The 12,577-nt window shown below is 38.1% G+C and overlaps 2 protein-coding genes across 2 annotated transcripts; both read right to left on the bottom strand.

The window, feature by feature from the left end:
* Positions 1-265: 265 nt before the first annotated feature.
* On the bottom strand, positions 266-1,568 carry LOC136677557 (leukotriene B4 receptor 1-like). The gene has a single exon (XM_066655139.1). The coding sequence runs from the start codon at positions 1,566-1,568 to the stop codon at positions 615-617; it is 954 nt and encodes a 317-aa protein (XP_066511236.1). The 3' UTR covers positions 266-614.
* A 2,535-nt stretch (positions 1,569-4,103) lies between these two features.
* LOC136676176 (leukotriene B4 receptor 1-like) lies at positions 4,104-4,991 on the bottom strand. The gene has a single exon (XM_066653018.1). It carries the CDS (start codon positions 4,989-4,991, stop codon positions 4,104-4,106), a length of 888 nt encoding a protein of 295 aa, XP_066509115.1.
* Between the last annotated feature and the right edge of the window lie 7,586 nt (positions 4,992-12,577).

Genomic DNA, 12,577 nt, shown 5'->3' with positions numbered 1-12,577 from the left:
TGGTAATAGTGAACAATAGAAATGATGTTAAAAGATTGTGTGTGTTTGGATGAAAAACTGACAGTAAAAAAAAAAAAAGTAGAAATTCAGTACATGGGAATATAGCGCCTCTCAGAATTTAATTAAAGTTTATATATAGTTAATAGTAGCAGTTTTCTTGTTGTGAACAACAGATCTGACAAAAGAAATTAAAAATTAAAATGCACAACCATTAAAAGTCTCTATGTTCATATTTCTAGAGCACAGAATGAGATTATTTCCCAAGCTTAAAGTTTAGTTGCATTTACTGTTAGCATTGTATCTGTACATCAGAAACGTCAAAGTACTGCTCCAGGACATAATGCAAATGTTTGTACACTTAGTTAGAAATACAACTCTTAAACATATGTATTTATCAACATTGAATTTCTTACATATTTGCTGCAATAACAAGTTAGTTAGCAACAGAGTGTTCATAATAATAAACTCCTTAGCATTGCCAGGGCATTGCTAGATGTCTGGTAACGTATTCCATGCAGTTGCCAGCAGATTGCTAAGCAATTTATTGGCATTTCAGTTGGTTGCAATTATATTGCTAGTTGGTTTCTATAGTCTTAGAGTTTGCTGGGTGGTAGCTAAGTAGCTGCTATGGTATCCCCAGTGATTGCTAGGGTGTTGGTAGGTGATTGCAATGTCTGACCACCAGTTTCTGTCACAGAACCATGATGCTGCAGCTGCCTAATGGAGAAGGTGTACAAAAACGGGTCCACACAGCTGTTCAAAAAAATGAGAGCTGTGGATATTTTGGAGGCAAAATCTGCAGCTGCTGACAGCTTGTCATTCTTGAGTAAAGCTGCACTTATAATGAAGATATTAGCAATAGTAAAGGGCACACCGAAGATGAAGTAAGTCAAAACAATTTTTGTCACCAACTTTGTCATTCTGTTGGCGCTAGAGAAAGGTGATTCATTAACACCTCGATAGAGAAAATAGTAGAAGTAAACCAGCAAACAAAAAGAGACTGTGAATAATAGTACTTCAAAAAGTGATGTGACTACTTTCTCTGTTAGGTTCTTAAAGTTCTGGTAACAGTAATGGAATCCATACTGATCACATCCTACTTCACGCTGAACAGGAGCATAGGAAGCAAATACGCCACTCAGGATCCAAATCCCACACAAAAGGCTTGTCTTTCCATAGTCTCCAAGTTTAGACCATTTCTGAGGATGCAACACCTGAAAATATCTCTGCAAGCTCAGAAGAGTCACGCACAGAATGCTAGAGTAGAGGGACCAATATTCAATATAAGAGACGATCTTGCAAGCAGCATATCCGAAGATCCAGTCATGTAGAAGAGCCCATATCCACAGCGGCAAAAGTAAGAGATTCAGCAGATCGGATACTGCCAGACTCAGCATCAGTTTAATGGTGAAGTTGTTCTCCTTCCAGCGTCCAACAAGAAATCCCAGTACTGCTAGATTAGCAGGGACTCCCAGCACAAAGCACAGCCCTAACACCGCACTGCTAGCTTCATATACTGGAAGGGCATTGTTAAGTTGCGAATTATTGGAGCAGTTATCCTGCTGCATGACAAGAAGCAGTTTAGAGTTCTGTAGCTGCAGTAAAGAGAAAAATGCAGCCCTAAAATAAATAGAGCTATGATTCCTTTCATATCAATCATGGTAACATTATAATAAGCACTAGTTTGCATATGCAAAAAGTGTATAAGAAATCTTCTCAGTCTGTTTTTAAAATGCACTAAACTGCATGCCTCCTATTCAGTTTTTATTCAAATTTCTGTTTATCTGTGTGTTGTATTTGCTTGTGGTTTGGGTATGTCAGTACACCTCTTGTAGTACACCCTAGAGCAGACTTCACATTCAGTGGCCATTAGAGGTAAGCTGATTATTTCCCCAGCTCCTAGTTTAATGCAACATCTTTTATCTACCCACTGTTGTCCAGAAATGCAAATACAATTTCCAGAAATGTATTTAGGGTATTTATTAAAATCTACTTCAGCTTTATTTAACTGAACAAAATAGGAAGAAAATACTGATCATATTGATTGCCATTTATATATATAAACAAATGTGTAATTTGATGCCATGCCTGTAACACATTCAAAAAAAGTCTTTAGAACTGTGCTAAATTGAAAATTATATTCAATAGGAAACAGATCTGGACTACAGGCAGTCCAGTCAAGTACAGCTTTGCCCTACACAGACTGATATTGCTCCCTGAATCTTATCACAGTATTATGTACGACGGATGACGAAAGACCTAAATCCTTTGCAAATATGTATTGAGGAATGTTTGAAAGGTATCTGACAAATTTTGGCACAAAATAGTGAGCCATGATTTATCTTTGCTTACAAAGGCTGAGCCTTTCATTTTATGCTCCTTTAATGCCTTTTGTATTGATAGGTGCTTATAGTGGAGTATTTTAAGATGGTACTGTGTATATTCTGTAAAGGTGTTTTGTCACTGTCCCAACTTTTATGTTGCGGGCATTAAATTCCAAATGTCTTTATATTTACAAAATACAATCAAGTTGATCACTGAAATCATTGGGGATATTTTTCTTATGATAGTTAAATAATGTTTCAAGAGATTTACGAAATTACAGATTCAGGTTTTTATTGCATTATACCAAAAAAGGCTTCTGCTTCTATACTGATTTTGAGCATGGAAATAATAAAATGTTAGACACTGTTTTTGTGGTCTATTGTGCTACTGTGTTGGTTTTCCTGTTTAAATATTAATAGAAAAAAAGTGATGTTATGTTTTAAACTGGAATTTCATGGTTAATTAAAATGAACCAGGACAGCCTTCTGTAAGGGACAGAAGCACCAGAAGATGATGTAAAGAAAGGTGCACAAGTGGAAATAAAAATACCATCTCACGTACATTGCAGGGTTATAATAAGATTAGGGTATAATTCAAGGCTGCACTGACAACTGAAAGTAGTGTGTGTGCATGTGTGTGTTATTGTATAGTACACACACTTACTCTGTGCAACACTTTCCAGTGTGGTTCTAATCTCACTTAAATCTGAATTTTTCTATCTGACAGGCTTATGCTTCATAAATATTTTCTGAAAATATGGAAATGAACACTCCCAGATCACACAGAGATATAGCATACATGCCAACCAAAACTGAAAGTCTTTATTGAGGCTGCAGTCTAGCATAAAACCTAGCACAAGAGAATATTGTTTTTACAGATACTGAGAAACAGAAAAACTATATACAACATACACAATTTATCAACAGGGGTGCATTTATCAACAGGGGTGGGAAGCACTGCAAATGGATGGAGAACAAAAATGTATTTTGTTTATTTTCATTCAATTGAACAGGCAGATTCCTCTGAGTGGGCAGAGGATTCCCACCCCAGCTCACTTATAGACACACCCTTGGTTGGACACCCTCACTCAGGGAGGGTTTCCTTTTTTGGGCCATTCACCACATATTGTGAATGTACAGTACCAGTCAAATGTTTGGGTGCAACATTTATGTCTTTTATGGAAGACATAAAACTATGAAGGAACACATATGGAATTATATAGTAAAAAAAAAATGTTAAACCAGAATACGTTTTATATTTTAGATTCTTTAAAGTAGCCACCTTTTGCTTTGATGACAGCTTTGCGCACCCTCTGCTTTTTCTCAATCAGCTTCATGAGGTCTTCACCTGGAATGGTTTTCAGTGAACAGCTGTAGCCTCATTCAAGAGTTAATTTGTAGAAGTGCTTGCCTTCTTAATGTGTTTGAGACCTTAAGTTGTGTTGGGGTGTAGATGTAGGGCTGGTACACAGTTCTCTACAGTGAATAGTCCTGTTCCACCAATGACTAATAAGATCATGTGTCCAAACCTTTGACTGGTAGTGTAATTTATAGTAGTCTTAGATTTGTTGCCTCCTAATAATCCTATTATGTTAATGATCTCAACAAACTCCTATTTAATTATATGTATTGATCATCTAGCTATTTAATAACTAAAGTAATAATTTTATAAAAGAATTAACAAGCTAGATATTAACTTAAATTGTTGTTCATACACAAGTCTTTCATGTCATGAACACAAATGATTAATTTCTACAAACTGGATGAGAACATAGACACTTAAGTAGTTTCATCTCTAGGTGTTCGCTGCCTTAAAGCTCGAGCAGAGAAAGCGTAAATGAAGGGGTTCATACTGCTGTTGATGAAAGTCAAGGCACCCGTAGTATTCCCTACAGCTTCAGCAATCTTCAACAGATGGTCATCGTCAAGTAACAATGCAGCAATAAGCACAAAGTTGTTGACATGTAATGGAATCCAAAAGAAGAGGAAAGTGAACAAAATTCTGCTCACAATTTTTGTCAGCTTGTGAGTGTTAAAGAAAGCTGACTGACTAACTCCATGGTGAAGACGGACATAGAAATAAATCAGAATGGGGAATGGCACCACAAACAATACTAAAGTCTCCACAAACAGTGTAGCTAACCTCTCCCCATTATTCCGATAGTGGGCATGGCAGTATAGGCGTCCATCCTGCTTCAGCTGTACATGGCGTTGTATGGGAGCATAACAAGCTAATACTCCACTCAGAATCCATATGCCACTCACAAGACACTTCCGTCCTCTTGCTGTGAGTTTAGCCAATTTCTGAGGATGCAGTACTTGCACATAACGCTGCACACTCAGTAAAGTCACACACAGCACGCTACTGTAGATGCTCAAGTAAACCACGTAGGAGAAGAGTTTACACAATCCCAAACCAAATACCCAGTCATGAAGAAGAGCATAGATCCATATTGGCAGTGGCAGCAAGGTCATTAGATCAGATACAGCCAGGCTTAGCATCAGCCATGAAGTAAAACTTCCTCCCTTCAGCCACCTAGAAATAAGCACCAATACTGCTATGTTTCCAGGGACCCCAAGTGCAAAGCATAGCCCCAGCACACTACTGGCAGCTAAGATGTCAGGAGAGAGAGGAGTCGAGCTGTTGGAAGAGTTGCCGTGTTGCATGTTTGGAGGTTGGATGCTCTTGTGCAAGAAGTACATCTGACTGAGCAATTTAAACTGGTGAACATGACTTAAAGAGATACTTCCTTTTTGAAAGCAATATCATGGTGCAGAGTTGTACAGAGTGGTAAAGATACATTACCATGGGACAAAAATAGCAACACGCCTTTAATAAATAGAAGGTCAGAGTCCTTAATTGCCTTCTGATGTTCTGAATGCCATCACATTATAACATGCTGTCAGTGATAAATTACCCCCTAATAATAAAAAGTAAGAATTTAGTCAATGTCTTAAATATTAGGGATACAGATTATACAGGGAAAATTCTACACCATCAAGAACCCAAACACTTTCGATTACGGGAGTGTGATGACATAAAAACCAAGCAGAGAAGAGTACACACTCAAACATTAACAGACCCTGGAATTTAAACTTAAGCTGGTAAAAATCTGGATGGTTATTCTACGGCTTTAAAAAAACAGCAACCATGAATTTTATAAACAATATATTCACAGTCCGTTTCAAATGAGATTGAGCCCAGTGATTCTTCATATGGCCTCCACTTTGCATGTACAGCCTTAACTAAGATTTTGTAGATAAACAGCATTGCTGATAGTTTTTCAATGAAGCATTCCTGTTTCTACAGTTTTCTACATATTACCTGTATTTTTTGGTGATGTAATGCACTATACAGGCTGAAACACCTAAATTTTATGAACTTTAACTAAATGAAATCTTGTGCTTTGTGGGTACACATCAACCGGTTAGCAAGATAAAAACATGAAAATAACTAACTTTGTTTGAGTTATGTTTTCATACTAAAACATGCGCACATATACATTTTCTTAAAAATTCTGATTTTGAAAATAAAACAAACCCTAAAACAGGGTGGAACCTCTTAAATGATTGACCTTAATATTTACATGCTGTTAGCCATAAGTATTGTTTATATTACTGATCGTTGCTGTTCTACTTTCAGCCGCTCCTGCAAGGTGTAATGCATGGCCCCAGAGCTATGCAGTAGTGACACAATGGCCTTAGATAAGAACAAAGTCTTTTTATCAAAATACAGTGAATCTTTATAATGGTGTTCTTTATGTAGCTGTGTTTAAGAACAGGGTGCTGAAAGGAAGTGACTGAAAATGAGAATCAAAATGTGGTTCCTGTGGTTTCATCTTCTGTGGATACTAAGGGCATTTTGACAAGCCAAGGTTAAAAATAATGAATGTGATCACTCACGTAATGTCTGCTAATTTAAAGTTACCAGCTTTGTTTTTTCTATGAGCATAGAGGGTGAGGAAGCCTAACATGTCAGACTGAGCCCCTTTGTTTTGTTTTTTTACTCATTTACAGACACTAGGGCTTTCAGCAGGCAAACAGACAGGAGAGCTAACAAATGGTGAAGAAACATTTCTGAATATTATTAAAGAGGGCTCAGGACTGAAAGATCATTGGTTTGGTTCCCACAACTTGCAGGAAAATTGGGGGCAGTGGAAGTGAAGGAGCAGCACTGTTCTCCTTCCTAAATCCATGGCTGAGGGGCCCTTGAGCAAGGCACCGAACCCAAACTGCTCCCTGTGTGCCAGGGATGGCTCCCCCCACTCTTGGTGTGTGTTCTCAGCCCCCAGTTCCGTAGTGTGTGTGTGTGTGGAAGACACATTTTGATAAATACATATTTCTTTTTTTTCTGTGAATTCTAAATCCAGGCCATGAGGGCAACCAAACTTTTGCTTAGTTTTGAGGAAAATATTACATTCATGCATGGTGGGTCCATGCGGAATCATTAGACACAAGACCCTGGAGTTGTTTGGTAGCCACTGCACTTTCCTTCATAAATTTATTAATTCATTGTCTGTAACTGTTTATCCAGCTCAGGGATAGGGTTAGAGTCACTTGACACAAGGCGGGAATACACCCTGGAGGGAGCGCCAGCCCATCACAGGGCAATGCACACTCACACATTCACTCACACACTCACACCTATGGAAACACCAATGTGTGTTTTTGGACCAATGGAGGAAACAGAGTCTCCCAGAGCAGGGCTCGAACCCACAACCAGGACCCTGGATGAATTAGAGTCTCTTAGTTTGTTGAGTAAAAGTTTCAAGGTTATGTTTAACATTGAATATTAAAGCTTTAATAGAGAAAGCAGGGAAATCACTACAGCACAGCTCTTGGCTCAAACAATATAAACCTTCATGTTTCAGCTTCAAAACATTTTTAAGAGCTCAACAGTGGTATTAAGTGTGGTAGATGAAACTTCATCCATTGCTGAAATTAGCAGACATTACGTGAGTGATCACATTCATTATTTTTAACCTTGGCTTGTCAAAATGCCCTTAGTATCCACAGAAGATGAAACCACAGGAACCACATTTTGATTCTCATTTTCAGTCACTTCCTTTCAGCACCCTGTCCTTAAACACAGCTACATAAAGAACACCATTATAAAGATTCACTGTATTTTGATCAAAAGACTTTGTTCTTATCTAAGGCCTTGAGCAAAGCACCTAACCCTAAAACTGCACTGCAGGAGCCGAGGTGGTTGGCAGCCCACTGCTCTGGTTCTGTGTATGGGTGTGGCTAAAAGAATGACTCACTAGTGTGTGTTTGTGTGTTCACTACAATAGAATTAAATGTTGAATTAAATCAATTTCCCCAAGGGGATTAATGAATGTCATTTTTTGTTCACTTTCGTCTTCAAAAATTAACATGTTAAATTCCCACATGGGTTAACTTATTTCAAAACATAAATATTGACAGCACTAACATTAAACATTATAAACAAATTATTCCCTTCACTGTATGTTTTACTGGAGATGATCTACCAGCACAAATTTCTGTTTCTGATTTCCCTGTTGGTAGAATTTCAATTTCTCCCAGATTTGGGTCAAGGTCCTTATTGCATGAGTAAATGCTGGTATAGTGTGAGTGGGGCTCAGCTGTTCTGGAAGTTCAGAGTAAACAGATTCATTATTTAATATCACTGGAGAATTTCTGATTAACTTAACTCTCATCAGCCATCTCTCTCTAATTCAACCCACATAGATTTATAACACTCTATCTGACCTCTTTTAAAAATGCCCTAAAACTTGCCCCCTTTAATAAACTCAAGAAAAAAATGAACTGAAAACCTAAACATTAACGTTTCAGGACGTATTGGGAAACCTACTTGCATTTCAGTTTAGTTCAGTATACTCAAGATTCAAGTCTCTGTTTGAGTCTGCATCCTTTAATGAATTAAAACAGGAGGCTGGATGCATGGGCAGGAAACAGTGTAATGATTTCAGAACCAAGAATAAAAAGGTAAAGACAAATGGCAGCAAACATGCTACTAAAGGTCAGGCTACACTCCAAAATAATACAAACACTGATATATACAGAATTTAAAAATAAAAACACATAAACAAACAAACCAACAAAAAAACCCACAGGAGAATCCACAGCAGAATATAGACTGAATATAGAACAAGGACCTGCCTCACAATTACATTCATCTTACACAGGATTTCAGTCTAAGAACTAAATAACTAATGTAACTACAGTTAACAGTTATTTGCCCACAATGTGAATATTATTTAAATATTAAAGGCAAACAGTTGGGTTTACAGTTGGACTGATATGAACTGGCACTCTGTCCAGGGTGTGTTCCTAACCTGCACTCATTGATTCCAGGTAGGCTGTTGACCCACCATAACCTTGACAGTAACAAAGTGGTTACAGAACATAAATTGATGAATAAATTATTAAAATGACTATTTTGATGGTTTGTGTAAATTAAAACAACTTAGTTCATATCTAAATAAGAATCGTATATATGAAATTATATATATAATTGTATAATAATCGTATATATAAAATTCCGATCTGGATTCAGGCCACATCATAGCACTGAGACAGCTCTAGTCAAGATAACAAACAATCTTCTTCTTGCCTCTGATCAAGGCCACATTTCCCTGTTGGTGCTTCTTGACCTCCGCACAGCTTTCGATATGATAGACCACAATATTCTCCTAGAAAGATTAGAAAACATGGTTGGAATCACAGGGTCAGCCCTATCCTGGTTCAAATCTTACTTAACGGAACATTATAATTCTAAAAAGTAAACAATTTATCTTCAAATTATTCTAAAGTAAGATCTGGAATTCCGTAAGGCTCTATTTTAGGGCCGTTATTATTATCATTATACATGTTACCGCTAGGCACAGTTATAAGAAACCATGACATTAACTTTCACTGTTACACAGACGACAATTGTACATTTCAGCCAAGCCCAATGACAAATAGAGGACTTTGTAAAAGACGTGAAAAGATGTTGCTTAACTTCCTCCTTCTAGACAGTAAAAAAAACAGAGGTTCTGCGTTTGGGTTCAAAGGTGGCAAGAAATAAATGATCAGATTTATTTTTAAATATTGCTGACTTTCCAGTTAAACCTGGTTTAGTCCAGTCCAGTTCTATCATCACTTCACTGGCTGCCTGTTAAATTCCATATTGATTACAAACATATAAAGCTCTACATGGGCTTACTCCTGAATACCTTCAATATACTATTTCCTATTATGAGCCTCCACAATTACTCAGAGCAGGGAGTACTGGACTTTTAATAGTTCACAGAATTCAGAAGGCCTCAGCTGGGGAAGAGCTTTTTCTTAAAAGCCCTCTAACTCTGCAATGATCTTCCATAAAATGTTCAGGACACAGTCACAATTTTCAAATCTAGGCTAAAAACTCATTTGTGTAGTTTATCTTTTGGTAGTTAATGCTCCCTCATAGATAAAGGCGGCAGATCCAGGGGGTCACAGGGAATTGTAGTAAACTGAGACGCTGGTGCTGTCATCCCTCCACTTCACGCAAGGTTTGTGGAAGTTGGAGCGGAGGGATGCCAGTGTTTCAGGATGCTCCAGCGTCTGTGTGTCCTTCTGGTGCTCTCCTTTTAATTAAAGCTGTCCTAGTCAGATCTGCCAGAGTCATCAGCCACACTCTGGAAATGTTCAAATTTTCTGCTTTACATTCACCCAAACAGAACAAAACTAGTTTCATCTCTCTTACTTTTTCAGAGTAAACGACCGCTCACCTGTCCGGCTGAACACAGATGGATGACTGTCGTGCTCCTGCTCCACGCTCCAGCCACTACAAATTGCCTTGGAGCTGCCCACCCTACACTGAAGTTCTCACGGACTCCTAAGTATTATTACCAGTAGATTGACCAAAGGAAGATAGGTCCACCCTTGTGAACCTTGGTTCCTCCAAAGGTTTCTTCCTCAACTCTGAGGGTGATTTTCCTTGTCACTGTTGCCCTTGGCTTGCTCACCTGACAATTTTTACATATTTACAGTCTTTACATTTTTATATTTCATGTCAAAAATGTGTCTTACTGGAATTCTGTGAAGCTGCTTTGTGACATCAGTTGTAAAAAGCGCTATACAAATAAATTTCATTTGATTTGATTTAAAAGAACAATAGCTGTGTTAGACTATTCTTATCTGCAAAAGGGGGTCACTGCAAAAATTGTGGGTTCCACTGTCTTTGTTAATATAACAGAACTGGTGGTTACTATGGAGCCCTGAAGGGTGTGAGGGGAAATAGAGTTGAAAGTGTGCTCCTTAGACTAAGTTCAGCATTCTTTATTTTTGCTACCTGTATAACACACACACACACACACACACACACATACACACAAACGTTGAAAAATATTGTCACTTCCAGGCTTCAAGAAAAGGAGGAGCCAATCGCTAAGTATTAAAGCTGTACCAGCTTTGACCACAGGAGAGTACAAATCCAATGCAGAAACACAAGTAAGCTGGCCATCATTCAGCCACAAATGAAAGATTACCAACTGAAAGAAATATTTGGGAAGACAAATTTTTCAAAATATTTTATTTTTAAGTACTATAAGGATGAATATATAAAAAAAAACAGTTTGTCACTCATAAGCTCCATGTGACCGGTATGTCTAACACATTAATGTGAGCATATGCATATGCAGAAGCGGCTTCGCTGAGCATCAGATGTGACTAATGTGATGAAAACGAGGCACAATCCCAGCTTCATCTGTGAATCATTTGTACTGACCTCCATGTTTTTTCACAGCCTCTAGCTCCATGTGGATCCATGAGGAGTTTAGAATTCACCTGCAGTGGCATATAATCTGTCGCTTTAATTTCAAAACCTTGTATATTCATTATCTCATTTATTTACTGTTTATACCATTAACAAAGCTGTGAATATTTCATTAAAGAAAAGATGAATAGAAATGCTCCAGAATTCAAATAAAGTCTGTTAAAGATATTTAGTTTCATATTATTATACTGTGTTTGCAGCAGATGATGTCACTGCCACACAGTCCCAGGGCCTTGGGGGTCTAGGATCAAGCCTCAGTCAGGTCAATGCCTGGGTGGAGGTCAGGTTATTCACTCTGTGTCTGCTCCTAGCCACTGGCATTGCACTTGTGAGCTACTGTTGCCAGTCCCGAGCCCAGGTAAAATGGAAATGTTACATCAGAAAGGGCATCAGGTGTCTGTGTGTGCACATCTTTGGCAAAGTTGGTAACCAACAGAGCAGCAGTCAAATGTGAATCAACAACAACAGCTATACACTTGCAAGCTGATTGCACAACATACCCGGACTGACTTCTTCTGAAAAGACCTGAAATGGATTCAGTGAAATGTTTATACTGAAAATAACAGATAAAATATATATAGTGTAAACAGCAGCTATTCATTAGCAGTTTTTTTGGGTCTTTGCCACAATCAAACTGAATCAGCGAGATTCATTAGTGGAATGAAAAATTACTTTTTTCATTTTTGTCCTTGGGCTGAGGGCTTCAGAGTGATAACAGTGGCATAATGGACCATAAAAATATATTTTCCCATCTGTGAAATGAAGGGACATACATTACATATCTGTAGTCTGAGGGAAGGTTTGCAGCCTGGAGCTTTATGATCACGCGAGCGTGACTGGGTAGCAGGATGCTGTCCAAAGGAAAAAGCAAGTAAGACAAAATGGAACGGAAAGATGTGAGCGAAATGGGGGTTGCTGTGGACATCAGCTTAATCTCACAAAGCATGTACTCCCTACGTGGGTCATAAAATATGACTAACACCGAGCCATTTGGGATTTGGTCATTTGTGCATAGACTCTTAACTAGACATAAAGTGCACTGTTTGAGTACAAAATGGCCACAGTTTTTTTGAAGACTCATGCCGTGCAATATAAAGGGAATACATGAGCTTCAGAGAGAGAGAGAAAGTGTGAGAGATTCAGAGAGAGAGAGAGAGAGAGAGAGAGAGAGAGAGAGAGAGAGAGAAAGAAGGATGGGAGAAAACTCCCTATATAATGCACTATATTATGAGTTATTAGATTCTTCACCTCAGTTGTGCTCTATATGTATGTTCAGTAAGGAATTGTTCACATGTATTGATGAATTCCTGATGGCTTTATGGGTGCTGTTTGGAAACAAAGCCAATGCCAATATTTAGACCTCTGTTGTGCACTATGCATGGTGTAAGGAGCCATTTGAGATTGAGTCAGTGGGTAAAATAATCAGGAGGCATTTGATCTAATGAGTGAAAATCATAATTGAATCTAA

This window comes from Hoplias malabaricus, chromosome X2 (assembly GCF_029633855.1).
Source record: "Hoplias malabaricus isolate fHopMal1 chromosome X2, fHopMal1.hap1, whole genome shotgun sequence".
Classification (NCBI taxonomy): Eukaryota; Metazoa; Chordata; class Actinopteri; order Characiformes; family Erythrinidae; genus Hoplias; species Hoplias malabaricus.
This window is presented reverse-complemented; position numbering and strand designations above follow the sequence as displayed.

Excerpts from the sequence above, each read along its gene's own strand:
- LOC136677557 (XM_066655139.1), bottom strand. The coding sequence starts at position 1,568 with ATGCAGCAGGATAACTGCTCCAATAATTCGCAACTTAACAATGCCCTT.
- LOC136676176 (XM_066653018.1), bottom strand. The coding sequence starts at position 4,991 with ATGCAACACGGCAACTCTTCCAACAGCTCGACTCCTCTCTCTCCTGAC.